Source organism: Sapajus apella, unplaced genomic scaffold (genome assembly GCF_009761245.1).
Source record: "Sapajus apella isolate SASKATOON/1434 unplaced genomic scaffold, GSC_monkey_1.0 scaffold68, whole genome shotgun sequence".
Taxonomy (NCBI): domain Eukaryota; kingdom Metazoa; phylum Chordata; class Mammalia; order Primates; family Cebidae; genus Sapajus; species Sapajus apella.
In genome coordinates, this window is record NW_022437008.1 from 5,296,413 (window position 1) to 5,322,233 (window position 25,821).

Here is a 25,821-nt window from a genome sequence, read left to right on the forward strand (position 1 = left end):
TTCTAGACCCTGCTCAGCCCTCCCGGTCACCTCTACCATACCACCCCCAGTGCCCGGGGCACACCACCACCTTGCTTGTGCTGTGCCCTCTGCCTGGAAGAGCTTTCCTTCTGCTCTTTGCCCAGTGATCGCCTTCAGATGTCATTCTCAGATCACATGCATCCTCCTCCAGGAAGCCCTCCCTGACCACACCTGGGGCTGAGCAAAGTACCTCTTCTGGACTATCACAGTCCCCAAGGCCTCCCTCATCCCCACATCCCTGGTCAGTCTGCGCTATCACTGTCTGGGGACATGTCTGTCCCCTATGAGACGTTAGGCCCCTGTGGGCAGGGCTCAGGGCTGTCTGGATCACCACAGCATCCCCCCACCCAGGGCATGCCCAGAGCGGACAGGCAGGGAACATCTATTGTCTGAATGGATCGCCATCCTCAGCCTCCTCCAGGGTCCTCAGACTGAACTTGGTGGGGGGGTCTCTCCCCAAAGGAGGCATTCCCCAGCACCAGACCCCTGCCCCGCCCCGCAACCCCCACAGACAGAGACGAGGGCAAGGGTCTAGGCCCAAGCTTAGAAAAATAGGACTTTCTTGTTGTGCCCTGGTGTCCCCGACACCCTCCCCATCAGAGTTTTAAAAACCATGAGCAATTTGGTGAGTCTGAGGCCAGGTCCCACAGGGTGTCCGGGTCCTGCTGTCTGTGCGGCCAGAGGAGCCTTAGATGGGGGGAGGGCACCTGGCTAGGGTCCCACAGGTTCATGGCCTGGCCCCCAGGGCTCGCAGTCCAGCTGGACCACGGTGTGGGCCCTGGGCGGCGTGGGCTCCGGGGCGGGCGGGGCGGGCGTGGGGCCCAGGGCGCCATTGGTCTGGGAGCAAACGCTGCTGACGGGCGCAGGAGTCTTGGCCTTCCCGGGTGGCTGGCCGCCGTGCACCTTGTAGCGCATCAGCAGCACGAAGATGAAGACCAGTACCGAGGCCACGATGACGCCGCCCAGAGCGATGATCATCGTGCCGCCCAGGAAGGGAGCGTGCGGCGCTCCGCACGGCCGCAGTGCGGGCTCGGTGGAGAAGCGGGCGCAGCCCACGGGCCGTGTGGCCGTGAGCCCCGTGGCGCTGTCCTCGTACACGGCGAGCACGCACAGATCGTAGGTCCGGCCCGACGCCAGGTCAGTCAGCAGGAAAGAGCTGCTGTCCGCCGGGATCATCCTACAGGGCAGGCAGGTGGGGGTTAGATCTCAGGCTGCGCAGCCGCCACCCTGTGCTTCCCCCACCAAACTCCCTGCGGGGCTAGACTTCGCACCGGTCCGCTGCCTCATTTCATTCTACCCAGTGAGCTCCCTCTCACCACCATCCCAATTCCCTTTGGTCTGACACTCCATTCAGCCACCCGACTGCTATCCCTCCAGCCTGCTGGCCAATGTAACATCCTCATAGCCTGCCACCCAATTTCTCTAGTCCCACCACCCAATTTCTCTAATAGCTCACCATGTGAGTTCTTTCAATCCATCCTGTTTCTTTTCCTTCTTTCAGTTTTCTTAGAGACAGGGTCTTGCTCTGTTGCTCAGCCTGGAGTGCAGTGGCATGATCACAGCTCACTGCAGCCTCCAACTCCTGGGCTTAAGCCATCCTCCCACCTCAGCCTCCCGAGTAGCTGGAACTACAGGTGTGCATGCTCAGCTAATTAAAAAATTTTTTGTAGAGACAGGCTCTTGCTATATTGCCCAGGCTGGTCTAGAACTCCTGGCCTCACGGCAGTTCAGCCTCCCACCTTGGCCTCCTTAAGGGTTGAGAATACAGGCATGAGCCACCTCAACAGGCTGCTGTTTCATTTTTTTCCCAACTGCGCAATCTCCCTTTTGCACTGCCCACCCAATTTCCCTCTAGCCTGCAGCCCAGCTCCACTCTAGCCTCCCTGCCCAATTTGGCCCCAATGCTCTGGCTGATTTCACTCTGGCCCCTCTGCAGTCATCTCTCCAGTTCACCACCCAATTCTGGTCTAACCCTGTCCAATTTCCCTCTAACTTAATCCTTTTGTCTTCTAGCCGCCCCCTGCATCCCATTTCCCTCACGTTTTACCTCCCAATCTCCTCTAGACCATTGCCAATTTCCCTCTGGTTCCCCTATTTCCTGCAGCCTATGCCAAATTTCCCTCTTCTAGCTGCCTGATTTTCCTCTAGTGTATAGCTAGGATTCTCTCCAATCGAGCCACCGGATCTTCCTGGACCCCTGTTGCCCGATTTCCTTGTAACCTGCCAGTAATGTCCCTCTAGCCCTACATTATTATGGCTGTATCGGTAGCCTGTTTTCCAGTGAGTCCTGTCATCCAATTCCCTTTTCATTAAACTCATGTGCCTCCGTCACTACTGCTTTCTTTTCCTCCCTGTTGCCTTCTTTCTTTCCAGCTCTGTCACCTGCCTCTCTTTGATCTCTGTTGGCTGGTTTCTATTTATCTCTGTCTTTCTTGTTTCCTTTTAATCCTTACCACCCAATTTCACTATAGTTTCTTTTGTAGTCGGGCACCCTGTTGGAGAGTTGACTTAGTTTTTTTTTTTGAGACAGAGTTTTACTCTTCTTGCTCAGTCTGGGGTGCAATGGTATGATCTCGGCTCACTGCAACTTCCACCTCCCAGGTTCAAGCGATTCTCCTGCCTCAGCCTCCAGAGAAGCTGGGATTACAAGCATGTGCCACCAGGCGCAGCTAACTTTGTATTTTTAGTACAGACAGTTTCCCCATGTTTGTCAGGCTGGTCTCGAACTCCCGACCTCAGGTGATCCGCCCGCCTCGGCCTCCCAAAGTGCCGGGAATACAGGTGTGAGTCACCGCAACAGGCCGACTTGTTTTATCACCTGTTTCATTCCTAGGCTACCCTAACGAGAGGTACAAGGAATTCCGGCTGCCCGGGGCAGGGAGACTGTATAGGGAAGCATTCATCCCATTCCCTACCCAGCAAGGTGGCCAGGACTTGTGTGATTTTCCGGGGCAGGCCTTCCGTGAAATCTTCTGAGTCGGGTCTGAGAAAGGGAGTAGAATGAGCTCGGTGGGTTGCCCGGACTGAAATGGAAATCAAGTGACCTTTTCTTGAGGCGATGGTCCCAAGGGAAGGAAAGGACATCCAGGTACTGGGTTTCCACGGCACAGATCTCAGCCCCGGGGAGGTCCAGTCTTTACAGCCAGGCCTTGGGACTGTACCCTTAGCCCAGCCTGGCCGTGATGACGGACTCACCCACCCACAGCCACAGTCTATCCTTGCAAGGGTGGACTTTGGCAAGAAGTATCAACAACACCTGTGTCAGCAGCCGCCACTGCTGAACACGTGGTCACAGCAGATGTGCCGAGTGCTCTCCAGCCTGGGGGACAAGTTGGACTGAGCCACCTCTTGGAGAGTGTAAACCCCAGGTTCTGTGTTTGCAACAACAGAAGAGAGAAGGGAACCCCCACCCCAAGTGTGGCAAACTGGATATTTCTGTTTACCTGGCAAAAGGAACTTGAACTAGGTTTGATTTGATTTAGAAAATAAAAAATCTATACCGGGTGTGATGGCTCACGCTTGTAATCCCAGCACTTTGGGAGGCTGAGGCAGGTGGATCACCTCAGGTCAGGACTTTGAGATCACCCTGACCAACATGGTGAAATTCGGTCTCTGCTAAAAATACAAAAATTAGCCGGGTCTGGTGGCAGGTGCCTGTAATCGAAGATACTCAAGAGGCTGAGGCAGGAGAATCACTTGAACCCGAGAGGCGGAGGTTGCAGTGAGCTGAGATCGCACCACTGCATTCCAGCCTGGGTAACAGAGTGAGACTCCTTCTCAAAAAAAAAAAAAAGGGCCAGGCGCGGTGGCTCACGCCTGTAATCCCAGCACTTTGGGAGGCTGAGGCAGGTGGATCACGAGGTCAAGAGATCGAGACCATCCTGGTCAACATGGTGAAACCCCGTCTCTACTAAAACTACAAAAAATCAGCTGGGCATGGTAGCGCGTGCCTGTAATCCCAGCTACTCAGGAGGCTGAGGCAGGAGAATTGCCTGAACCCCGGAGGCGGAGGTTGCGGTGAGCCGAGATCGCGCCATTGCACTCCAGCCTGGGTAACAAGAGCGAAACTCCGTCCGTCGAAAAAGGAAAAAAAAAAAAAAAAGCAAAGATTAGCTGTGCGTGGTGGTGGGCGCCTGTAATCCCAGCTACTTGGGAGGCTGAGGCAGGAGAATCCCTTGAACCCGGGAAGTGGAGGTTGTAGTGAGCTCAGATTGTGCCACTGCACTCCAGCCTGGACGACAAAGTGTGACCCTGTCTCAAAAAAAATCTGGATGTCACCATATTAGAACTTGAAACGTGGACTGGTACACACACACACACACACACACACACACACACACACCCACCCACCCACCAGAAGCCGCGTCTCTACCCTCTTCCCTGCAATTTTCCTTCTAACCTCCGATTTCTTTTCTAACAGGGCTGCTTATTTCATTTTTTCCGGGCTCCCTGTGCTTTCCCGTTTGATCTCCTTTTCTTCCTGCAGCCCGGCTAGTATCTGGAAAACCTGGAGTTTCTCTCTTTATCTTTACAACTTAAATTTATTTTTATCCCCTTATCTCCCCCCACCCACCCCTGCCCATTAGCGTTTTGCTCTTCTGGCCTGATTACTTTCTACTCCTGCCACCTGCTTTCCTTTTTATGTCCACCACTACTATTTATTCTTGCTGCCTAATTTCTTTTTACCCATGCAGCCTGATTTCTTTTATCGTTATTGCTTGATCTTTTTTAGCCCTGTAACCTGATTTATTTTAACATTTGCTGTCTCATTTACTTGGTCCTTCCTGTCTGACTTCTTTTTATCACTGCTGTCAGATTTCATTGACCCTTTCTGCCTGATTCTTGTTATCCTTGCTGCCTGATTTCTTTTATTTTTGCTATCTGATTTCTTTTGGAAACTTCCAGTATAATTTCTCATGATATCTTCCAGTATCATTGGTGTGGGGTATTCATAGGTGTGCCCCACCCTCCCCTTGCCTCACTCCCCCACCCAAGCTACCCCAGTGTCTGAACCCTGCACCTGTAGACGAGGATGTCATCGGCTGAGCTGTTGTACTGGATCTGGTACATGCGGATGCCTGGGATAGGCTGCTGATCAGGCCACTGGACGAGAGCAGCTGTGGCCCCGTGCTCAGTCACCTGGACACCGCGGTCGGTAGGGGGTCCCGTGTCGGCTGCCTTGGCAGAGGCAGAGGCAGCGGAGGGCGGGGTGAGAGCATCAGGATCCCCGTCCCGTGGGGGGTCACAGCTGGTGCTGTTGGCTAGCTGGGGAGGCGGTGGGGGACCCACGGTCAGCTCCACAGCAGCTGTGGCCTCGCCAGCTGCATTGGCCGCGATGCAGGTGAAGATGCCCCCGTCCCCCGGCTCGGTGACCAGCAGCTCCAGCGTCCCATTGGGGAAGGCGCGGGCACGGCTCGAGTTGCCCAGCAGCCGGCCCTGGGGTGACACCCAGCGCACACGGGGCTCTGGGTCCCCCACTGCCCGGCAGCGCAGGGCAGCCGGCCGACCTGCAGGTACCGCCAGGGGCGGTGAGCGGTGAGTCACCACCGGCGGCTCACACACAAACTCCTCCTCGCCCACTGCCCAGAAGTAGCGGCCGCCCAGAGCGGGTGGGGAGGCGCAGGCCTCAAGGTCGTCCTCCCGTGCCAGGCGACGCAGCCACACCAGCTCGCAGTTGCAGTGCAGCGGGTTCCCGCCAAAGGCCAGCACCAGGGCGGAGGCAGGAGAGCCCCGGGGCCTGGCGAGCAGGGGCAGGCGGGAGAAGAGCGGGTCGGGCGGGATGGTGGTCAGGCGGTTGGAGGTCATATCCAGCCGGGCCAGCTTGTGCAGGCGGGAAAAGGCGCCGGCGGGCACGGATGCCAGCAGGTTGTGGTCGAGGCCCAACGTGTTGACGTTGCCCAGGCGGCCCAGGGCCTCCCAGGGCAGCTGCTCGAGGTTGTTGTAGGAGAGGTCGAGGTCCTCCAGCGTCTCGGAACAGTCATCCAGGGCGCCGGCTGCCAGCGCTACCAGCTGGTTGTTGCTGAGGATGAGGTGGCGCAAGTTGACCAGGCCGCGCAGCTGGCCCTCGCTCAGTGAGGTCAGGCGGTTCCCATCCAGGTGCAGGGCACGCAGGGCCCGCAGGTCGGCGAAGGCGCCAGCGGCCACGTGGCGGATGGTGTTCCGGGACAGGCTCAGATGCAGCAGGCCGGTCATGTTGGCCAGGTCGCGGCGGCGCACGGCGGCGATGAAGTTGTCTGCCAGCCGCAGCTCGGCTGCCCGACGGTCCAGTGAGGGCGGTACGAACAGAAGACCCGCCCCTGGGCACAGCACGCTTAGGGGCAGCGACTGTGTCTGGCAGCGGCAGCGGCGGGGACACGGGCTGGGGGTGGCTGGCTGGGGTGGAGACGAGGCAGGGGCCAGCGGCAGCAGGCACAGGAGCAACGGGAGGATGGCCATCGCGGGCAGGGGTGGCCTGTGGGGAAGAAGGGAGAAGAGGGGTTCCACAGGAGCTGGGGGTGGTCTGAGACCAGGAGAGAAGGTCACAGTGGATTGAGGGCAGAAGGGCTGGTCAAAGACCATCAGATGTGACCAAAAGCCAGAGGAAGGCCAGGTGAGGTGGCACACAGCTGTAATCCCAGCATTTGGGGAGGCTGAGGCGGGAGGATAGCTTGAGGCCAGGAGTTCAAGACCAGCCTGAGCAACAAAGTGAGACTGTGTATCTATCATACAAAAATTTTTTAAATTAGCCGGGCATGGCGGCACCCACCTGTGGTCCTAGCTGTGTGGGATGCTGAGGTGGGAGGATCAATTTGAGCCCAAGAGTTTGAGGCTGCAGTGAGCTATGATTGCGCCACCACACTCCAGCCTGGGCAACAGAGCGAGACTCTGTTTCTCCGAAAGAAAAAAGAAAAGAAATCATCAGAGAAATGACAGTTGGTCTGGGTGGGTGGCAGGTATACCAAAGGGCTTTAGACGTGGTCAGAGATGCCCAAAGCTGGCCATGGGGAGACAGGGCAGCCAGGGTGGCAAGAATGATCAGAAGTGGTCAGATGTGAGCAGAGAAGAGAAGCAGTTAGAGATGGTCAGAAAGACGAGAGGTGGACAAAGAGAAGGGAGGGGCGTGGGGTGGGCTCAGATCTGGGGGAGATGACCACGTCAGAGAGACGTGGTCAGAAACGGCCCAAAGCCAGCAAGATGGTCAGAGAGAAGGAAAAGGACAGACAGTCAGTGGGAGCCCAGGACAGCAGCTCAGGAGGATGGTATGGCAAGAGGGCATCAGAGAGAGGAAGGGCAGCCAGAGATGTTCCAGATTAGCAGAGGGCATCAGTGAGCGTCAGAGAGAGAGAAGAGGTGGCCAGAGATGGTCAGAGGGTTGTAGGCCGGGAGTTAGGGTCGGGTGGGAGGAGGGCAAGAGCAGTGGAGAGATGGCCAGAGAGAAGGGAAAGGTGGCCAGAGGCGGCCGGAGAGGAGTGGTGGACAGCAATGTCAAAGACGGATGGAGACGGTCACAGACCCAGGCTTAGATTCAGGGGTGGATAAAGGGCAAGAGAGCTGGTGAATGATGATTAGAGAGAGGCACAGTGGACACAGATGTCAGCGATGGTCACTGAGAAGCAGCAGGCAGAGGCAGCTGGAGAGAGGACCTGTGGACAGGGGTGTCACAAAGATGATGAGAGAGAAAAGGGGAACAGAGATGGCCATTGAGAGGACAGGTAGAGAAACGGGACCAGAGAGGAGTGGCAGAGATGGTTGGACAGGACAGACAGTGCGAGGTTGTAAGGGTTGTGGGGTCAGAGACCTGGAGGTCCCATGAACTGGGGCAGGAGAGGTGAGTCAGAGAGGGCCAGGGCTGGCCAGTGTCCACAGAGTGTTTGGGGCAGAGCAGGAGCTGAAGGTGGAGCCATGGGAGAATGTCTTTTTTTCTGGAGAAACCCCAAGAGTGCCAAAGGGTAGCTGGTACTGTGACCCGCGGCCACAATGCTCCTCCCAACTCCTCCCCACCTCGAGATTTCGGCAGCCTTACCTGAGCTGGAAGTCGCCCCAGAGAGCAGAGTTCTAGCTCCAGGGGAGTCAGAGGTCAGGGCTCTGGAGGGAGCATCTAGTCATGGCTTTCCTGTCCCCAAGGCTTCTGTAGAGGGACTGTGTCCTGACTCGGGTCAAATCTGTGGCAACGGAGTCTCCGGACCTTAATACTTGGGGTTCCAGACCCCTAAATATTGGGCCTCTAGGGTCCAGTTTTAAGGGTCCAGTTTGGGTTGTTCAGGGTCAGGGTCTCCCAGCTCCAGTGCTGGGATGCTAAGCAGCCAAACGTGGGGTTTAGGATCTGAGATCCAATCCCGGGGCTCTGCATTCAGATAGGGGGTGCTGAGTCAAGATTGGGAGGTCTCAAGCCCCAGATTTCAGCATTCAGGTCTGCAGCAAGGACTTTGGGCCCAAACTCGGGTTCAGGCCCCTTGGAATCCCACGGTCCAGAACTTGGAATTTGAGGCCTGAATCCCAGGGTTCAGGTCCCCAAGAGTGGGTTCCAGGGTACACTATTGGAAATCCAGTCCCAGATTTCAAGATTCCAGGCGCAGAATTCAGAGTTCAGCTCTAGGCTTGAGGTTTTAGATGTCAAATCTTGGGGTTCTGCTCCAAATATTGGGGTCGGTGTTCCAAATTGTAGGGTTCCGGCTCCAAATCTTCGGGTCCCAGTAGCCGATGTTGAATCCAGCCCCATATGTTGGGGTTCAGGCTCCAGGTCTTGGGGTTCCACGGCCGGATCTCGGGGTGCTGGTCCCAGATCAGGGTTCCAGGCTCGCGTTTCCGGATCTCCCGGTTCAATCTCGGGGTGCAGGCCCCCGAGGTGGAGGTTAGAGAGCCGGATCTGGGGTGGCGGCGTCCCGGCTGGCTTCCCGGGCTGCGGCGGAGGCTGGCTGGGAGGGAGGGTACCGGCTGCGGTGGGGATGGGGGCGACCGGGCAGCCCCAGGGCCGGGTGGGGCGAGGCCTGGGCGCGGAGGGACGGACAGACAGACAGGGACACGCGGGATGGGGGCACCGCAGCGCAGGCGGGGCTGCAGGGGGGAGGGGCCGCTCTCAGAGACCCCTCCCCCGCCGGGGCCGGGGCGGGGGCCGGGCTGGCGGGCCGGGTCCGGGCGCTCCCGCGGCCTCCTCGCCGGGAACCCAGGGCCGCGCGCGCACCCGCGCTTAAAGGCGCAGGCTCCGCGCGCACCCGCGCTTAAAGGCGTAGGCACCCGCCCCTTCTCTCAAAGGCGCGCCCCGGCCCCACCTCCCATGGATTCGCCCTGGATCTGTTGGGAACGAGAATCCCTGGATACAGAGAGACTGAGACGGAGAGACAGAGAAGAACAGAGACACAGAGAGGCAGACAAAAAGATGGACAGGCTGAGACTGATGTGCAGAGAGGAGAAGAATGGAAAGAGGCAGAGAGAGAGATTTAAACAGATGGAGGCCGGGCGTGGTGGCTCACACCTGTAATCCAAGCACTTTGGAGGCCAAGGCGGGTGGATCACCTGAGGTCGCGAGTTCAAGCCAGCCTGACCAACATGGTGAAACCTCGTCTTAAAAAAAAAAAAAAGAAACAGATGGAAACACACACATTCGAGAGATGAAAAGGCACAGAGAGAGCGAGACACACAGAGAGTTGGAGAGACCAGAGATAAGGACAAGTCAGAGAAAGACAGAAACAGAGCTAGAAACCTGCGTGCGCGCGCCCCCCCCCAACACACACTCTAAGACGCAGCACCTGAGCTGTCAGAATGGATATGTGTGTATGTGCATTCAGTAACCATTCATAGCCTTGAGTGTAGCGCTTCATTCCAGAACCACCGGCCCCCAAACCTGTCTCTTTCTGCTCCCCTATCTCAACACCACCTCCCTGGAATGTCCTTTCCACCGGTGGAGTTTCCTTACCTGGTCATGCCCAGCAACAGGCTTGATCTTTGAGGCCAGATGGGCTCCTTTCCAAGGCTCCTTTCTCTGCCTGCAAGGGGGAAAACTCGTGCGATCTGGGATTAGGGATGGACCTCAAGACACACCGACAGCCGGGCGCAGTGGCTCACGCCTGTAATCCCAGCTTTTTGGGAGGCCAAGGTGGGCGGATCACTTGAGGTCAGGTATTCGAGACCAGCCTGGCCAAGATGGAGAAACCCCATCTCTACTAAAAATACAAACGTTAGCCGGATGCGGTGGCAGCTACAGTAATTCCAGCCACTCAGGAGGCTGAGGCAAGAGAATCTCTCAAACCTGGGAGGTGATTATAGTGATCCGAGATCGCACCATTGCACTTCAGCCTAGGGGACAGAGCAAGATTCTGTCTCTAAATAAATAAATAAATAAAATTACCTGGGGGTGGTGGTACACACCTGTAATCTCAGCTATTCAGGAGCCTGAGACAAAAGAATCACTTGAACCTGAGAGGCTCAGGTTGCAGTGAGCCGAGATCCTGCCACTGCATTCCAGCCTGGGCAACAGAGTGAGACTCTGTCTCAAAAAAAAAAAAAAAATTAAGGAAAGCAAAAGAAAAGCCTGCGTGCCAGGGCTCACGCCTGTAATCCCAGCACTTTGGGAGGCTAAGGTGGGTGGATCACTAGGTCAGGAGTTTGAGACCAGCCTGGCCAACATGGTGAAACCTTGTCTGTACTAAAAATACAAAAAAAAAAAAAAAAAAAGAAAAGAAAAAAGAAAGACACATTGACCAAATATGCTAGGGAGGGGGGTGAAGATAGGAAATACAGTCGAGACAGGGGGCTGGCCAGATTGACCCAGAGAAGTGTGTCTACTGTCTTCCCCTCCCCTCCCCACTCAGGTCCACCACTCCACAGAAGACTCTGGATGTAACTGGCAACACCTGACTCTGCAGGATGGAGTCTGCCTGTCCTGACACTTGGGAGAGAACGGGGAGGGAAGGCTGGCTTTGGGTCCCAGGCTCTCCTGGCAGATATGTCACAGGAAGCTGGATGTGAGTGACCATCTCCAAGCCTGGCCTCAGAGCTTGGTTATAGAAATGTGGGGGATGTGACCTTTCAGGATCCCTGGTCCAAAGGGGGCAGGGCCTTGGCCTGGGTGGTCTGAAGGGGGCATGGCCCTGTTCTGGGGAACCTGAGTGGTCCTGGAAGCCACCCCCAGGATCCCCCATCTGAGTGGAGGAGTAAAGTGACCTTGGGAGGGGGTTATGGGTCCTTCTACCCTGGCATCCCTAACTCTGCTGAACGTTTCAGAATAGACTCTTGGCTCCTTCCACTTATATACTGAAAAATTGCAGCTAAAATTAACTCAGCCCCAGGGCCCGTCTTCCCAGATTATTAGCAAAATTCATCAGTGCTCCTGGCCGAGCACAGCGGCTACTGGTCACTCAGACACTCAGAAAAAGGATGCAGAAGCTTCAGGGCTGCTACAGAAGTGGTGGAGACAGAGTGAAAGACATGGATTCCATCCCAAGAACAGCACTGGGATTAGAAGTCAGTGGAACCGGCCGGGCCCAGTGGCTCATGCCTGTAATCCCAGCACTTTGGAAGGCAGAGGCGGGCAGATCACCTGAGGTCAGGAGTTCAAGACCAGCCTGGCTAACATGGTGAAACCCCATTTCTACTAAAAATACCAAAAAAAAAAAAAAATTAGCTGAGAGAGGTGGTGGGCACACGTAATCCCAGCACACTTAATCTCTGGGAGACTAAGGCAGGACAATTGCTTGAGCCTGGGAGGCAGAGGTTGCAATGAGCTGAGATCACCCATTGCACTCCAGCTTGGGCAACAAGAGCGAAACTCCGTCTCAAAAAAAATAACCATCCCCCAGTGGAACCAGTTGATGTTGGGGGTGATCCCAGGAAACAAGGGCGAGGGAGAGGGAAGAAGGAAATGGAGACAGACACTAACAGGCTAACAGAGGCTGTGTTGATGAGGAACAGTTCACTTCCCTGGGCAACTGGGGCTCAATTGTGCTGGTGAACTTCAAGGAATTTTCTAGAACACATTAGAATTGTTCCCCTACTCTCCCAGCAAGTTCAGAGAGACGAAGGCATTTACCCACCAATTCTTACCTACCTTGGGGGATGGTTATCTCTGTGGGAGGAGGCAGTGGTACTGAGAACCATCCGGAGGTTTTTTGTTTGTTTTTTGAGACAGGGTCTGGCTCTGTAGCCCAGGCGGGAGTGCAGTGGTGTGATCACAGCTCACTGCAGCCTCGACCTCCTAGGCTCAAGCAGTTCTCCTGCCTCAGCCTCCTGAGTAGCTGGGACCACAGATGTGTGTCACCATCCACCATGCCTGGCTAATTTTTTGACTTTTTTGTAGAGATGAGGTCTCCCTATGTTGCCCAGGCTGGTCTCGAACTCCTGGGCTCAAGTGATCCTCTTGCCTTGGCCTCCCAAAGTGCTGGGATTACAGGCATGAGCCACCACACCCGGGTGAGAGCCATCTGAGATCTGAGGTAGAAAAGCAGAGAGGAGATCAGCATGGTGGCTCATGTCTGTAATCCCAGCATTTTGGGAGGCCAAGGCAGGTGGATCACTTGAGGTCAGAAGTTCAAGACCAGCCTAGTCAGCATGGCAAAACCCTGTCTCTACTAAAAAATACAAAAATTAGCAAATCACACTGCCACGTGTGTACCTATGCAACAATCTTGCATATTCTTCACATGTACCCCAAAACCTAAAATGCAATAAAATAAAAAATTTTAAAAAAATACAAAAATTAGCCAGGTGTGGTGGCAGGCACCTGTAATCCCAGCTACTTGGGAGGCTGAGGCAGGAGAATCACTTGAACCCAGGAGACAGAAGTTACAGTGAGATGAGATCGAACTACTGCACTCCAGCCTGGGTGGCAGAGTGAGACTGTCAAAAAAGAAAAAGAAGAAAGAAAGAAAGGAAAGAAGGAAGGAAGGAAGGAAAAAAAGGAAGGAAGAAGGAAGGGAAGGAGGGAGGGAGGGAGGGAGTGAGGAAGGGAGGAAGGAAGGAAGAAACGCAAGCAGACAGGGATGGCTTGCAGGAGCCAGACCAGGTGTCCTTGCAGTGCAGCCCATCAGGATCAGCTGGGGACAACAAAGATCTCCAGGTCCCAACCTCAGAGTTTCTGGTTCAGTGGGTCTGAGGTGGGACTCAAACATTTGTACTTTTTTTTTTTTTTTTTTTTTTTTTTTTTTTGAGAGGGAGTTTCGCTCTTGTTACCCAGGCTGGAGTGCAATGGCGCGATCTCGGCTCACCGCAACCTCCGCCTCCCGGGTTCAGGCAATTCTCCTGCCCCAGCCTCCTGAGTAGCTGGGATTACAGGCACGCGCCACCATGCCCAGCTAATTTTTTGTATTTTTAGTAGAGACGGGGTTTCACCATGTTGACCAGGATGGTCTCGATCTCTTGACCTCGTGATCCACCCGCCTCGGCCTCCCAAAGTGCTGGGATTACAGGCTTGAGCCACCGCGCCCGGCCACATTTGTACTTTTAACAAGTACCCAGGTGATGCTAATGTGACTCTTTCAAAGACCACACTTTTTTTTTTTTTTCCAACAGGGTCTTGCTTTGTCACCCAGGCTGGAGTACACTGGTGCAATCATACATAACTTACCGCAACCTCAAATTCCTGGGCTCAAGCAATCCTCCTGCCTCAGCCTCCAGAGTAGTTGGGACTACAGTCATGTGGCACCACACCCAGCTAATTTTTAAATTTTTTTGTAGAGACAGGGTCTCAATATGGTGCCCAGGCCGGTCTTGAACTCCTGGCCTCAGGTGATCCTCCCCGCCCCCTGGCCTCCCAAAGTGTTGGGATTAAAGGCGTGAGCCACTACACAGTCAGGGAGCACATTCTGAGAATAGCCGGGCTAACCCAGGGCTATCTGGACGCACATGGAACTGTCTGCCACAACAGCTATGCTAAAGCTTGGTGGGTTGAGGGGATGTAGCACCCCAGATGTGTGCCAAAAAGACCAACATATTTAGTGACATAAAGAGGATTTCAGTCTATAAGGGATTTAAACAATGCAACAAGCAAAAAACAACCCCATTTTATTATTTATTTTATTTTTTTGAGACAAAGTCTTATTTTGTTGCCCAGGCCTCTGCCTCCCCAGTTCAAGCGATTCTCCTCCCTCAGCCTCCCGAGTAGCTGGGATAACTGGCGCCTAACACCGAGGCTGTTAATTTTTGTATTTTTAGTAGAGATGGGCTTTTGCCACGTTGGCCAGGCTGGTCTCGATCTCCTGAATTCAGATGATCCACCTGCTTTGGCCTCCCAAAGTGCTGGGATTACAGGTGTGAGCCACTGCACCCAGCCCAAAAGACCCCATTTTAAAAAGGACATGTCCCAAAAGACATCCAAGTAGCCAAGAAATTTATTTTTAAAATTCTCAGGATCACAAATCATCAGAGAAATGAAATCAAAACCACAATGAGATACCAATCTCAGGCCCGTCAGAATGGCTATTATTAAAAAGTCAAATTAACAGATGCTGACAAGACTTCAGAGAAAAGGGAATACTTATACACTGTTGGTGGGAATGTAAATTGCTTTTCAGCCATTGTGGAAAGCATTTTGGACATTTCTCAAAGAACTTAAAACAGAACCAACATTCAACCCAGCAATCCCATTACTGGGTATATACCCAAAGGAAAGTAAATCATCTACAAAAATACGCACATGTATGTTTACCACAGCACTATTCACAATAGCAAAGATATGGAATCAACCCAGGTGCCCATCAATGGTGGATTGGATAAAGAAAATGCGGTATGTCTACATCATGGAATACTACACAGCCATAAAAAAGAATGTAACCATGTCCTTTGCAGCCACATGGATGCAGCTGGAGGCCAATATACTTCGTGAATTAATGAAGGAACGTGAAACGAAATATCCATGTTCTGAGAGGCAGAGGCTGCAGTGAACTGAAATTATGCCACTCCACTCCAGCCTGGGCAACAGAGTGAGACCCTGTCTCACAAAATACCACATGTTCTCACTTAGTGGGAGCTAAACTCTGGGTACACATGGACATAAAGATGAGAATTGCAGGCCGGGTGTGGTGGCTGGCGCCTGTAATCCCAGCTACTTGGGAGGCTGAGGCAGGGAAATAAATCACTTAAATCCAGGAGGCAGAGGTTGCAGTGAGCCAAGATTTCACCACTGCACTCCAGCCTAGGCAACACAGCAAGAGATTGTCTCAAAAACAAAACTAAACAAAACAAACTGTCTCTACAGAAGCAAATTTCTGTAGGAATGGGTTTAGGGAGATATAAGCCAACAGAGATTGAGTGCAATGGCTCATGCCTGTAATCCCAGCACTTTGGGGGGCTGAGGCAGGTGGACGGCTTGTGATCGGGAGTTTGAGACCAGCCTGGCCAACATGGTGAAACTCCACCTCTACCCAAACTGCAAAATTAGCTGGGTGTGGTGGCAGGTGCCTGTAATCCCAGCTATCCTGATTGCAGACGGGCTGGAGTGCAAGTGGCACGATCTCAGCTCGTGAAAACCTCCCTCTCCCAGGTTCAACCAACTTTCATGACTCAGCCTCCTGATTAACTGGAATTACAGGCACCTGCCACCACACCTGGCTAATTGTTTTTGTATTTTTAGTAAAGAAAGGGTTTCGCTGTATTGGCAAGGCTGGTCTTGAATTCCTAACCTCAGGTGGTTCGCCCATCTCAGCCTCCCAAAGTGCTGGGATTACAGGTTTGAGCCACTGCACCTGGTCCCCACCTCAAAAAAAAAAAAAAAAAAAGTCAATACTCCCTCTGCATGGTTGTGGCTGGAGCTGCCCAGTTTGGGAATATGTTCTTAGGCCCCCTTGCATCCAGGTAACCACATGACTAGTTTTCTCCAATAAAATATGGGCAAAAGAAAAATTTATAGGTCACTTCTTGGCCAAGTTTCTTTTTTTCTTTATGTTTTGAGATGGAGTTTTGTTCTTGTCACTCAGGCTGGAGTGCAATGGCGCGATCTTGGTTCATTGCAACCTCCACCTTCTGTGTTCAAGTGATTCTTCTGACTCAGCCTCTCTAGTAGCTGGAATTACAGTCATGCACCATCACACTTGGCTAGGTTTTTTTTTTTTTTAATTTTTAGTACAGATGGGGTTTCACCATGTTGGTCAAACTGGGTTCGAACTCCTGACCTCAGGTGATTTGTTCACTTTCGCCTCCTAAAGTGCTAGGATTACAGGCCTGAGCCACTGTGCCCAGCCATTTTTTTTTCTTTAAGAGAAAGGGTCTTGCTCTGTCACCCAGGCTACCAGGCAGTGGCACGATCTTAGTTCTCTGCAGCCTCAAATTCCTGGGCTCAAGAGATCCTCCCACCTCAGCCTCTCAAACAGCTGGGACTACAGGAGCATGGCACCATGCCAGGCTAATTGTCTTATTTTTCATGGAGACAAGGGGTCTCACTATGTTGCCCAGCTTGGTTTCAAGTTCCTGGACACAAGCAATCTTCCCCCCTCAACCTCCCAAAGTGTTGGGATTACAGCCGGGAGTCACTAAACCCAGCAGGGACATTTGAGGAGAAGGTCACCTGGACATAAAGGAACAGGTCTATTTAGGCAAAAACATAATCCCTGGGTGGAGATCCCGGTGCAAATCAGGAACCTAAAGACTCCAGATTTCGACACAAACTACTGCTGATTCAAGTGCTAATCAGAAATCTGATCCCTGTGAACAGAAACCTGTGCTGATTCAGGTGCTAAGTATAAATCTACGTATGTTGATTGTCAACTTTGTCCTGGAGCAGGACTAAATCACAAATTTGGGCAGGAACAAGCGCTAACAATCAGCGACTCAAAGAGATTCACATGTTAATGACCATCTTGACTTGATTCATGTGCTAATTACAATTTTAGGATAATTGAATAGGGTGATCAGATATTCCCATGAAGAAGAGCACAGACTTGGAGCAGGAAGAGGAGGAGGAGAAAAAAAAAAAGAGCACAGACTTGGAAACCCAATGGCCTGGTTCAAATCCCAGCTCTGTCATTGACGCGTTGAATGACTTTGAGCAAGTGATTGGCTTTTCTGGGTTTCAGCTTCACTCCTAGAAAGGAGAGCTGATAATACTACCTCAAATGGTGGCTGGGAGGTTAGAATAGGATAAGACACGTGAAGCGCAGGGAGGGTACCTGGCCTAGGAAAAGTGCTTACTGTGTAAGTCCCAGGTGCAACAGTAGCCTGATTAGCATATGCAGCCAACAGGTGCTGCTGTCATTCAATCCTCGTAGAGGGCCCCACCTCCAATTTCTTCATTACTACCACCCTTTCTTGCCCCAGATCCAGGGGCCTTACCCTCTAGAAAATCTTCCCAGAGGTTCCCAGGGCGACCCTCATCATCCTCAGCACCGTCCCACCCCTACCCCCACCCTTATACCCACCCCTATCTCCACCCCTCTGGGCTCCATTCCTAGACCGGAGCATGAGCGCTCAGCCACCACGTGGGGGCAGCAACGCATCGCTCAGCCGCTGCACGCGCGGCGCATTGTTGGGTGCATAGTTTCCTGAGCAGGTTGAGCGGTGGTTCCGGTTTGGCAGGCGAACTACATTTCCCAGAAGGCCAAGCAACACCCTCTGCCTCACCTTGCTCCAATCTGGAGGCAGAGGCCACACCCATCCCCAGCGCGCCGCCGGAACGGCGCGGGGGATTGTGGGGTGAAGGGACTGGGCGCCACGCCCGAAAAGGGCGGTGCTGCGGCCGCAAAGTCCCCTCCGACCTCAGCGCGTGGGTGGGGACGCAAGTCCGGGTTCAGGACCAGGCGCTGCAGCCTCCGGAGCTGCAGAGACTGCAGCTGCGGGAGCAAGAGCGAGACCGACGACTGAATGTGCCCTGCAGCCATAAGGCGCCTTGTCAGCTCTGGAGCCTGTTCAAGGCGCTCCGATCTTGCGAGAAAAACACACACACACACACACACACACACACACACACACACACACACACACACTTCCCCTTTTTTCTCTTCACAGCACTCCCCCTTGTAAAGCCTTATTATGGTAATGTTCAGTCTTACACAGAAATAGAATAATATAATGATCCTCTAAGTACCCATCACCCAGCTTCAACAATTATCAACATATGGCCAATCTTGTTTTATTTATTCCGCCTCCCCGCAAATTAGTTTAAAGCAAATCCCAGACGTCATATGATTTCATCCATTATGCATCTCTAAAATACCAGCTTCTTAAAAAAATTACTCTAACATTTTTATCACACCTAAAAAATTAACAATTCCTTAGTAGTGTCTTAACGTTCATCCTGTCTCCAAATTTCCCTAATTGTCTTAGAAATGTATTTAAACTCTTGGTTTGTTCAAATTAGAATCCAACCAGGGTGCGTGCATTGTATTTGTTTGTTACCTCTTTAAGTCGTTTAATTTTATAACTTCCTCCTCCCTCTCGTTCATCTCAGTCTAATTTTTAAATTTTCTTTTTTTTTTTTTTTCATTTTATATTTTTTTTTTTGAGAGGGAGTCTCACCTTTGTCACCCAGCCTGCAGTGCAATGGCATGATCTTAGCTCACTGCAACCTCCGCCTCCCGGGTTCAAGCGATTCTTCTGCCTCAGCCTCCCGAGTAGCTGGTATTACAGGCACAAGCCACTATGCCTGGCTGAGTTTTGTATTTTTAGTAGAGACAGGGTTTCACTATGTTGGCCAGGCTGGTCTTGAACTCCTGACCTCAGGTGATCCACCCAGCGTGGCCTTCCAAAGTGCTGAGATTACAGGCATGAGCTACCGCATCTGGCCGAAATTTTTTTATACTTTTATTTTTATTTTTTTAAATAGAGACAGGGTCTCACTGTGTTGCACAGGCTGGTCTCAAACTCTTGAGCTCAAGCAATCCTGCCTAGCCCTCCCAAAGTGTGATTTTTTTTTTTACAAATTTAGATTTTTTCCTGTTTTTTTTTTTTTTTTTTTTTTTTTCTGACACTCTCCACCTGTGAATAATCTCTTCTCAGTCTGAATTGACTAGTTGCCCCTCTTGGTGTCATTTAATATGTTCTGCTGTCCCCTGTATGTCTTGCAAACTGGTAGTCTAGAGGCTGGGGCAGATTCACGTTCAAACTGGGGTTAAGCATACTTTAGGGATTATGTTAAGATATCCTATCAGAAGGGACATAATATGTGGTTGTCTTTTTTTGTCCTGATAATATCTGGTGTTGGTTTTGGGTTTTGTTAGCCAGATCCCTCTATTGGTGTTAAAACCACAGCCAAACTTCAGGAAGGAAGTGTTCATATACTCTCTCTTCATTCCTCTCTTTCTGCTGCACAAAAATGAAACTTTTTATTGCTGAAGCTCATCCTTGTTGCTAAATTCAAGAGGCAAGTCTCCACCTTCAACTCACTGTCCTTGCAACAGCAGCCACCATTCCAAGCCTGTCCTGTGCTGTCCAGTATGGTAGTTTCTAGTCACACAGGTGGCTATTGAAGACAGTCCTAATTGATCCTAATTGAGATGTGTTGCAAATATAAAATATACACAGGGAATTCAAAGACTTAGTATGTAAAAAAGAATGTAGGCTGGGTGGGTTGGCTCACACCTGTAATCCCAGCGCTTTGGGAGACCAAGGCGGATGGATCACTTCAGGTCAGGAGTTCGAGACCAGCCTGGCCAACATGGTGAAACCCCAACTGTACTGAAAATACAAATTAGCTGGTCGTGGTGGCATGTGCCTGTAATCCCAGCTATTTAGGAGGCTGAGGCAGGAGAATCACTTAACCCCAGGAGGCAGAGGTTGCAATGAACTGAGATATCATGCCACTGCACTCCAGCCTGGGCAAGAAGAGTGAAACTGTCTCAAAAAAAAAAAAAAAAGGAAAACTTATTTTCTTGGCTGGGTGCAGTGGCTCATGCCTGGGTGACAGAGAGACTCGGTCTGAAATAAAAAGAAAAAAAGAATGTAAAGTAGCTCATTAGTCATTTATAAAACATTGATAACATGTTAATGGTATTTTGATATGCTAATATAAATCTTATCTATTAATTATTAATAAAATAATTAAATTCAAGTGAAATATTTTATTAAATTACTTTCACTTTTGGCTGGGCGTAGTGGCTCACAACTGTAATCCTAGCGCTTTTGGAGCCTGAGGCAGGAGGATGCCTTGAATCCAGGAATTTGACACCAGCCTAGGCAACATAGTGAGACCCCATATCTCCAAAAATTCTTCCAAAAATTAGCCAGGTGTGACGGTGCACCCCTGCAGTCCCAGCTACTCAGAAGGGTGAAGCAGGATGATCACTTGAGCCCAGGAGGTTGAGGCTACAGTGAGCCATGATTGCACCACTGCGCTCTGGCGTAGGCGAGACAAGACCCTCGTCTCAAAAAAAAAAAAAGGTGTTTTTCTAGACCATTGGTTTTCAAAATGTGGGCCCTGCCAGCAGCATCAGCATCACATGACAACTTGTCAGAAATGCAAATTCTCTGTTGCTCTAGGCCTACTGAACCAGAATCTCCGGGAGACCCAGCAGTCTGCATTTTAACAAGCAGACCGTGCCTGTCTTTTTTAACTTTTTTTTTCTGAGACGGAATCTGACTCTGTTACCCAGGCTAGAGTGCAGTGGTGCCATCTTGACTCACTGCAAACTCCCCCTCATGGGTTCAAGCAATTCTCCTGCCTCAGCCTCCTGAGTAGCTGGGACTACAGGCACGCGATACCATGCCTGGCTAGTTTTTGTATTTTTAGTAGAGACGGGGTTTCACCATGTTGGCCAGGCTGGTCTTGAACTCCTCTTGCGATCTGCCCACCTCAGCCTCCCAAAGTGCTGGGATTACAGGTGTGAGCCACCACGCCCAGACAGACCAGGCCTGTCTTAAAGCTGCCATGTGTATCTGTGACATAGTACCCTGCCAAACCCACCCACTTATCATCCCTTCACTGTGAACACCCTGGTCCAAGCACCATTTGTTCCCACTTGGACTAACAATCACTTGCAAACTGGTTTCCCTGATCTTGTTCCCTGCTTGTAATCCTCACACCACAACTTGGGGGATCTTTTCAGAAACATAAGTCACCTCACATCGCTTCCCTGCATAAAGCCTTCCAATGGCTTCTCACTGCACTTAGAATAAAATCCAAACAAAATCGTCCCCATAGAGTTAAAAATTGTATGCTGCCTTCTGGACAGAAATATAGTGTTTTTTGTTTTTTTTTTTTCTCACTCTGTCACCCAGGCAGGAGTGCAGTGGCGTGATCTCTGCTTACTGCAACCTCTACTTCGCAGGTTCAAGCGATCCTCCTGCCTAAGCCTCCTGAGTGGCTGTGATTATAAGCGCACACCACCACGCCCAGCTAGTTTTTGTATTTTCAGTAGAGGCGGGATTTCACCATGTTGGTCAGGCTGGTCTCGAGCTCCTGAACTCGTGATCTGCCCTTCTCTGCCTCCCAAAGTGCTCAGATTACAGGCATGAGCCACCACAGCCGGCAAGACTGGTGTTTCTAAAGAGATTCAGGAATATGAGAAATGGATCGTGTTTCACAAGCACTGTTTGTTAGACGGGATATAGGAATGGTAGGATATGAACCCTGAAACAGAACTCAATATAATAGTGGCTTAACCAAAGACGAACTTTATTTCTCTCCTACAAATAGAGTAAACATAACGCAGAACTGGTGTGCAGGCTTCATGGCATCAGAAATTCAGGATGCTTCTACTTTTGTGCTGCTATTCCTGGGAATACACTGGCCTGAAGGATCCAGGATGACTTCCAGGCCAGGGGAAGCAGAAAAGGGAAACAGATTCACCCCACAGCTCTTTCTAAATACAAGTGAACTGAGAAGTAAAATCTTAGCTTCAGGGTTTAATTTATTCTGCCCTGGCCAGCTGTGGTGGCTCACACCTGTAATCCCAGCACTTTGGGAGGCTGAGGCAGGTGGATCACTTGAGTCCAGGGCTTTGAGACCAGCCTGGGCAACATGGCAAAACCCTGTCTCTACTAAAAATACAAAAATTAGCCAGGCGTGGTGGCACCTGCCTGTAACCCCAGCTACTGGCGAGACTGAGGCAGAAGAACCTGGGAGTCGGAGGTTGCAGTGAGCCACTACATTCCAGCCTGGCCAACAGAGTGAAAAAAAGAAAATAATAATTTATTCTGCCCTGAGCACCGTGAGGATCGTCTCTTTTGTTACTTTCCAGGGCAAAAAGGTGGTGTACAACAGTGAGGTCAGGTCATATTTGAGTAGTTGAAAGAAGTATAGCTGTTCATTCCGAGTTAATAAAAATTGTTTGCAAAAATGGGCCAGATGCAAATTTGCACAAAGAGTATGGTCAGAATGCAAATTTGCATATACAGGATGGTCAGAATATATAAAAAATATGCCTGGGAAAAGACAGGAAATATAATGAAACATTAATAGGTGCTGTCTCTTAGAGGTAGGTGACTTTTCTTTTTGTATTTTGCTCCATTTTTCAAATTTTTTATAATGAGCAGGGATTATTTTTTTTTGAGGAGTCTCGCTCTGTTGCCCAGGCTGGAATGCAATGGCATGATCTTGGCTCACTGCAGCCTCTGCCTCCCAGGTTCAAGCGATTCTCCTGCCTCAGCCTCCCGAGTAGCTGGGATTACAGGCATGCACCACCACACCTGGCTAATTTTTGTATAGTTTTTTTTAATTTTAAAGACAGGGTCTCCCCAGATTGGAGTGCTGCCGCACAATCATGGCTCATTATAGCCTCAACCTCTTGGGCTCAAGGAATCCTCCTGCCTCAGACTCCTACACAGCTGATATCACATGTGCACATCACCATGCCTGGCTAATTTTTAAATTTTTATGTAGAGACAGGGTGTTGCTATGTTGCCCAGGCTGGTCTTGAACTCCTGGGCTCAAGTGACCCTCCTGCCTCAGCCCCCGAAGTGCTGGGATCAAAGGCATGAGCCACCGTGCCTGGCTAGATCTTTTAAACTTTATCTATTGCGACGTATAGAATGCCTATAGATGAAGGCAAATGCATAGCACAGTGAATCATTGAGTAAAAATATTCAGGCATCTACTTCCACATGAAAAAAGAGGTCAGAGGCGGGGGGATCACCTGAGCTCAGGAGTTCAAGACCAGCCTGGGCAACATGATGAAACCCTGTCTCTACCAAAAATATAAAAAAAAAATTGGTTGGGCATGGTGGCGTGCACCTGCAGTCTCAGCTACTTGGAAGGCTGAGATGGGAGGATCACTTGAGCCCGGGAGGTTGAGGCTGAAGTGAGCCGAGATTGTGCCAGTGCACTCCAGTCTGGGTGGCAGAGCGAGAGACCCTGTCTTAAAAATAAATAAGTAAATGTAATTGATGTATTCTAAAACATTCCTCTTTTGTCTCTTTTTATTCACAAAGCCTACTGTCCCCTGAAAGGCAACCACCATATTGGTTCTGATGGAACACTCCTTGATTTTCTTAGTAATTTTACCAACAGCCGGACGTGGTGGCTCACGCCTGTAATCCCAGCACTTTGGGAGGCCGAGGCAGGCGCATCACCTGAGATTGGGAGTTCGAGACCAGTCTGACCAACATGGAGAAACCCCTTTTCTACTAACAATACAAAAAATTAGCCGAGCATGGTGGCACATGCCTGTAAGCCCAGCTACTAGGGAGGCCGAAGCAGGAGAATTGCTTGAACTTGGGAGACAGAGGTTGCTGTGAGCCGAGATCACACCATGGCACTCCAGCCTGGGCAACAAGAGCCAAACTCCGTCCCAAAAAATAAATAAATAAAATAAACAATAATTTTGCCACCTATTGGCAGGGCAAAATGACTCACTCCTGTAACTCCAGCACTTGGGGAGGCTGAACAAGAGGATCCCTTGAGCCCAGGAGTTTAAGACCAGCCTGGACAACATAGTGAGAGCCCCATCTCTACAAAAAAACTTTAAAAATTACCCAGGCGTGGTGGTGTGCACCTGTAGTACCAGCTGCTCGGAGGCTGGAGCCTGGGAATTTGAGGCTGCAGTGACTGTGCCATTGCACTCCAGCCTAGGCGACAGAGCCAGACCCTGTCTTCAATAATAATAATAATTTTGCCACCTATGTATGCTTCCTAAAACAGTGTAGCCTAATTTGGACTATTTTGTAAGTCAATGTAAGGAGGAACCATATTGTATATACTCTTGTATGTGGCTTCTTTCTTCTTTCACTCAACATTATCTTTGAGAGAAATTCACGTTGTGGGAAATGGATCGAGGGTATGTATTCCCATGGTTACACAGTGGTCCATGTGTGATATGCCCCAAGAAATTTATCCTTTCTCCTGCAATGGGCATTTGGGTTGTTTCCTTTGAAAGGCCTTACAAATAAGGCCAGGCGTAGTGGCGCACGCCTGTGATCCCAGCTACTTGGGAGGCTGAGGCAACAGAATCGTCTGAATCCGGGAAGCAGAGGTTGCAATGAGTCGAAATCGCACCACTTCACTCCAGCTTGGGTGACAGAGTGAAACTGTCTCCAAAAAATAAAATGAAATAAATAAACAAATTGTCTACTTGAGAGTTTGCCAATTTTTCTTCTGGGGGTTGCTGTTTGTTTTTAAGGAGCTACTTATGTTTGCAGGATATGTTCAGATTCGTTGCATTATGTGTTACGAATTTATTCTCCCACTCTGTGACTATTTTCTAATGGTTTTCTTTTTTTTAATAACAAATCTCAAACACGCAAAAGTAGAGAGACCCGTATAATGAATTCTCATAGACTTATAGCCAGCTTCAATAATTGGCAATGCGTGGCTAATCTTATTTCCTCTCTACCTGAACCTACTTCTTCTTTACTGAATTATTTTTAACACATTTCAGATGTCTTATTATTTTACCTCCCAAATTTGTAGGAAGTACATATCTCTAAGTCATAATGACCTTTTAAAATATGGAACTAATCACCTGAGGTCAGGAGTTCGAGACCAGCCTGACCAACATGGAGAAACCCCGTCTTCACTAAAAATACAGAATTAGCTGGGCTTGGTGGTGCATGCCTGTAATCTCAGCTACTTGGAAGGCTGAGGCAGGAGAATCGCTTGAACCCAGGAGGTGGAGGTTGCAGTGAGCCGAGATCACACCATTGCACTCCAACCTGGGCAACAAGATTGAAACTCTGTCTGAAAAAAAAAAAAAAAAAAAAAAAAAAGGCCGGACATGGTGGCTCACACCTATGGAATAAGAAGAGAATAAAAAAATATGGGTGGGGCCAGGGGCAGTGACTAATATCTGTAATTCCAGGGCTTTCGGAGGATAAGGCAGGAGGATCACTTGAGGCAAGGAGTTCAAGACCAGCCTAGGCAACATGGGGAAACCCTGTTTCTATGAAAACCACAAAAATTAGCTGGGCATGGTGGTACCCACCTATAGTCCCAGCTACTTGGGAGGCTGAGGTGGGAGGATTGCTTGAGCCCAGTAAGTTGAGGCTGTAGTGAGCCATGATTGCACCACTGCACTCCAGCTTGGGTAACAAGAGCAAGACCCTGTCTCTAAAATAAAAATAAAAATAGTCCCTTCCTTTTCATTGCTGAGTAGTGTCCAACCGTGTGGATTAGCACAGCTTGTTTATCTGCTCATCCACTTAAGAACACCGGGTTGTTTCCAGTTTGGGGCAATTATGAACAAAGCCACTATTCATATATTTGTACTAGTTTTTGTATAAATTCTAACTTTCACTTCTCTTTGGTAAATACCTAGGAGTGGGGAGTGTTGGGTTGTATGGTGTGTATATGTTTAAATTTCTTAGAAACTGCCAAACTTTCCCCAGTGTCTGATGCAAATGACAGAGGTCTTCGCAGAAGGTCCCTGGTCGCTTCAGCAGTGGAGCTGAGGTGTTTGCTCCCCAAGACAGGAGTAGGATCTGTGTAGCCCCGGAACTGATTTCTTGGCCCTCCTAGAGATTCAATGGGTT

The 25,821-nt window shown here is 50.7% G+C and overlaps 1 protein-coding gene across 1 annotated transcript; it reads right to left on the reverse strand.

Annotated features, from left to right (window-relative positions):
- Positions 1 to 553: 553 nt before the first annotated feature.
- On the reverse strand, positions 554 to 9,184 carry LRFN3 (leucine rich repeat and fibronectin type III domain containing 3). Its single transcript, XM_032249502.1, has 3 exons — positions 8,024 to 9,184; positions 5,042 to 6,472; positions 554 to 1,198 (listed from the first exon to the last, which is right to left on the reverse strand). The coding sequence occupies exons 2-3, from the start codon at positions 6,454 to 6,456 to the stop codon at positions 733 to 735; spliced, it is 1,881 nt and encodes a 626-aa protein (XP_032105393.1). The 5' UTR covers positions 6,457 to 6,472; positions 8,024 to 9,184; the 3' UTR covers positions 554 to 732.
- Positions 9,185 to 25,821: the final 16,637 nt, after the last annotated feature.